Below are 4,437 nucleotides of genomic sequence, written 5' to 3'. Positions count from 1 at the left end.
CTGGTTATAGTGCATGGTCACGTTATAGCTCATTCTCAAACTTAAGTGCCTGGTCCCAGAGCACACGCGGGACCAGAGCATGTAGCTGCTCTCCACATGCTCAATCTCGGAGGCCACGTCCAGGATGTAGGTGCAGCGCCTGAGTGGGCACACGTGCTGCCCTGTGGGGGCCAGGGGGGGGGGGGGGGGCACGTGTGTGCACATGTGTCACCTCTGACACGCGTGTGCACAGGCATACACCCCCAAGCTGTCGCCCCGGGGAGCATCACCTGGGCAAGCCCCCCTGCTGGGACATGGCGCCCCCAGAAGGCGCGCATGCTGTGGACCAGGGTGCCCTGTGTTTGTGGGATGCTGGTGACTGCCGACAGGATGCCTCCCTGGCGCAGCTATGGCCGCTGCGTCTGGAAAGTGTCGGGGGTCGTGCTCAGACACAGCCCAGCCCAGGCCGTTCCAGAGGAGGTGGGGACGGGGAAGCTCCCTGAGTGCCTTTCGGCAGGACCCCTTCGGAGGGCACTGCTGGGCTGCTGCGTGGGGTGGGGCGGACGCCGCCCGGCACCGGTGGCTCAGAGCCTGCGGCGAGGCTGAAGGCGGCTCCTTCATTTCCTGCAGACACTTCTGCTCCCCGTCCCACCGCCCATAAAGCTTTACCGAAGAGAGGGCCGTGTCATGACGATAAAGTCCAGACTCTTGGGGCCAGACAGCCTGGGTTCAACGCCCAAATACGTGACCTTGGGTGAGTCCCTTGACCTCCAAGGCAGGCTGATTACTGGCCCTTCCTCAAAGACGTCCATGCCCTAAGCCTGGAACCCATGAATACGTTCCCTTCATGGCAAAAGGGACTTTGCAAATGTGATTAAGTGAGAGATCTTGGATGGAGACATTATCCTGGGCCAGTGATGGCGAACCTTCTGAGCTCGGCGTGTCAGCATTTTGAAAAACCCTAACTTAACTCTGGTGCCGTGTCACATATAGAAATTTTTGGATATTTGCAACCATAGTAAAACAAAGACTTATATTTTTGATATTTATTTTATAGATTTAAATGCCATTTAACAAAGAAAAATCAACCAAAATAATGAGTTCACGTGTCACCTCTGACACGCGTGTCATAGGTTCACCATCACTGCCCTAGGTCATCTAAGCGGACCGAATGTCATCTCAAGGACCCTTATAAGAAGGAATGAGAGAGAGAGAGAGAGAGAGAGAGAGAGAGAGTGAGAGAGAGAGAGAGGGAGATGCTGCCTTGCTGGCTTTGAGGCTGGAGGAGGGCATGAGCCAGGAATGGGGTAGTCCCAACATGCTGGAAGAGGCAAGAAGAGATTGTCCCCCAGAGGCTCCAGCAGGAACCAGCCCCGAGGGACCTGCAGAGCCGTAAACATGTAAGCGCCCAGGTATGTGGTGATCTGTTACAGCAGCAACAGGAAACGACTACACCCTCGTGGGCCTCGGTCCCCCATCTATAAGTGGGGGTGACGATGGGCTCCATGTCCCAGGCTGTGGTGGGGACTGAAGGAGGTGATGGGATTAAATGCTGTGAACTGTGCCTGGGACTAGTGTGTCCGTCACAGGACTGTTTTGTTACCGCCTTCCCCTCCTGCCATGCCTTGGCTGGACTCCGGGCAAGGGCTGAGGACAGACACGTGGTCCAGGGACGAGGGGGCAGTGGGAGAGCTGGTGGGAGAGGATGTAGCCGGCCAGCTGGCGTCTCAGTGGGTAGACAGCAGAGGGCAGGGGTGGGACCGAGTGAGACAAAGGAGGGCCTCTATGGCCTATGCGAAGGCATAAGTGGCGGGGAAAATGCTCGCACTTGTGGGTCCCAGGAGCTGGGGCCTGTTAAGGGAACCCTTCCTAGGGTGGGGGCTCCTGAGGGCAGGGTCCCTGAGCAGGCCCGAGGGGCCGCGGGAGGAGTCAGAGGGCCTCTCCTCCACAAAGTCCCGTCTGGGAGGCGAGACAGACGTACACACGGCGGAGCAGAGAGGGACAGACAAGGGCTGGGTGCTCGGTGCACAGAATGGTCCCTCCACACGGGGTCGAGGGGCTTCTGGGAGAAAGTGGCCTCTGGTTGGAACCCTGGAGGCCATGTAGGGCGCGAGCCCAGCGAGCTCGGTCCTCCTGGCAGCTCACCTCGGTTGGTGACAAGAAAGATGACGTACTCATCGAAGGCCTCAGGGCGTGTCAAGGCCATCTCAGCACAGATCTCCTTCACCACGTCCAGGGCCACCTGCGGGCGGGGAGAGTGAGGCTGGGCCAGCCGCCGACCTCCGTCCTCCCAGCCGCCAGCAGACCGAGGGCAGAGCTCCCGGGCCCTGCACAGAGGCAGCCCTGGGCTCTGAGAACCGCCTCGCAGGCAGGGAGCACAGCTTCCGGTCTGAGAGGCCCCAGCTTGCCCCGTGTTCGCAGTGTGACCGGAGCTGGAGGCTCCACCTCCCCAGGCTCAGCCTGCTCTTCTGAGAAGTGTCCTGCCGTGTGGACTATGTGAGAGAGCCTGGGAGGGGCTCAGTACCCTTGGGGGCCACTCTGGAGACTGGGGTGTCCTTGCCCCCCCACCCCACCCCCCGGCGGCTGCCTGCTGGAAACATCCCCTCACTTACGGTGCACGTTTTGATTTTGAGATGGCGTTCAAGGCCTCCAGGGAGGAAAAAGAGTTGCCTCTTGGAACTGCGGCCCGCCTGGGACAAGGGAGGGTGAGGAGACAGGAAGGCTGGGTTGAGGGATCTGGGCCAGCCATCGTCCCCTGCCACGGGCGTCCCTGAGCCAAAGGTTCAGGCAGGCCCTGCAGGAGCACCTGTGCCGGGGACCTGAAGGCCTTCTGAGCACAGCAGGCCTCTCCCTCGCCCGGACCCCCACCCCCACGCTCACCAACAGGGCCCGGAGCTCCATGCTGCTGGGCAGCTCCAGACGGCCGCCGAAGCGCAGGGTTTTCTGCAGGTTCTGCTCACAGGCCTTGGCGATTCCTACAAAGACAGAGCCAAGGCCTTGCCCAGGTCGGCAGTCAGGCTCCTCTGGCCGCCGGCTGCCAGCCCACGGGTTCTCTGCACAGCCAGTGGGATGAGCTTTTACTCCAATTTGCTGGCTGAGGAAATAGCCCAGAGGGGCAGTGATCTGCCCAAGGTCAAAGGCTGGAGTGCTAGGGCCGTGCTCAGACCCACAGCCCACAGGCTCAGGCCTTCTGTTAGGTCCACAGTCCCCGGGGCTACCCTAGGAGCCCTGGAAACAGCTGTCACCTTGAGCTGCTGATGGGGGGCTTATCCCTAAGAGGCTGTGACTATGGGGGTGCAGCTGTGGGTCCCCCACGGACCGCCTCCCCCCCGGAGTCCCGGCAGGAGACCCCGTGGCCTGCCTCTGCGTGTCTGACTAGGCAGTGCCGCACCTGCTGGGCAGGGAAGCCGGGAGCCACTCTGAGCCCCCCCGGAGCTGGCCTCTCCGCCTCTGACCTGGGAGTGTGAGCTACTCAAAGCAGAGGAGGACTCGGAGGCAGAGGGAGGTCCCCCATCTCTCTCACCGCTGCTGTGGTGACTGCAGGGGCCTTGGCTCTTTCTTAGGGGGACCAGGGAGTTGCTATGGAAACAAGGCTGAGGTTGAGGAGTGGCCCCTTTCCTCCACACTCCAAGGGGGGAAAGGCTGAGCCCCTGCCCCCAGCTTTGGGCCCACGCCGGCCTGGACCCGCCAAGACCCTGTTGATTGCCAAAGGCCCAAGGGGCAGAGCCTCCCCCGCAGCCCAGGCCTGGCCCCCCTCCTCTTCCCCATGCCACTCTGCCCACCTCCAGGCCTTGGCTCCTGCCACTCAGCGCACGAGAAAGCCTACCCAGAGCAACACTCCTCTGGGAAGCCATTCATCTCTCCTCTGACATGCCTGCCTCCCCACTGACCAGACAGCCCAGCGCACCAGCCCCTGCGGGGCCTCCACCACATCCGGGGAGTGAGGGGATCTGGGCGAACATGGCCCAGGCACTGTGAAGGGCCAGGCTCTCTGGATTTCCCCTCCTGCTGGCTGCCTGGCCGGTACCCACGCAGACAGGCCCTCGGCCCTGGCCCCCTTGCTGTGCCCCTCACCCTGGAAGGGCAGGCCTGGGCTCTGGCTCACGTCCTGGAGGAAGTGGACGAGGGGTGGCCGGAGGACCTCCGAGCAGCTGTGGTAGGCGGTCAGGATGTACAGCAGCCTCCAGCCCCGCTGGCAGCTGTCCCTGTGAGGACACACGCATAGGACCCCGTCACGTGGCCACGGCAGGACGGCCATGCCCGGAGTCTCGGGCAGCTCTGGTTCTGGGTGTTCTTCCTGCCTGGGGAGGGCAGGGTGGTGGCCCCAGCACCAGGCAAGAGGCAGGTTCTGCTTGGGGCCAGGGAGGGAGGCAAGGAAGGGCCCGAGGCCCCGACATGCACCAGGGAACACCTTCCCTGGGGAGACTCTCCCTGAGGGGGAGCCCGGGGGAGGGGGGC

General features: G+C 62.5%; 1 protein-coding gene across 1 annotated transcript in view; it reads right to left on the bottom strand.

The window, feature by feature from the left end:
- The window catches only part of MYO15A (myosin XVA), a 58,062-nt gene that overhangs the window by 9,518 nt on the left and 44,107 nt on the right, over positions 1-4,437 (bottom strand). The window contains 7 exon segments of the mRNA XM_014446198.2: positions 4-24; positions 26-72; positions 75-161; positions 2,125-2,221; positions 2,592-2,669; positions 2,860-2,954; positions 4,054-4,184. Coding sequence (XP_014301684.1) covers positions 4-24; positions 26-72; positions 75-161; positions 2,125-2,221; positions 2,592-2,669; positions 2,860-2,954; positions 4,054-4,184 — 556 coding nt within the window.

The sequence above is a fragment of the Myotis lucifugus genome, unplaced genomic scaffold (genome assembly GCF_000147115.1).
Source record: "Myotis lucifugus unplaced genomic scaffold, Myoluc2.0 scaffold_513, whole genome shotgun sequence".
NCBI classification, from domain to species: domain Eukaryota; kingdom Metazoa; phylum Chordata; class Mammalia; order Chiroptera; family Vespertilionidae; genus Myotis; species Myotis lucifugus.
Note: the sequence above shows the minus strand (reverse complement) of the source record. Positions and strands in the feature narration are given on the sequence as shown.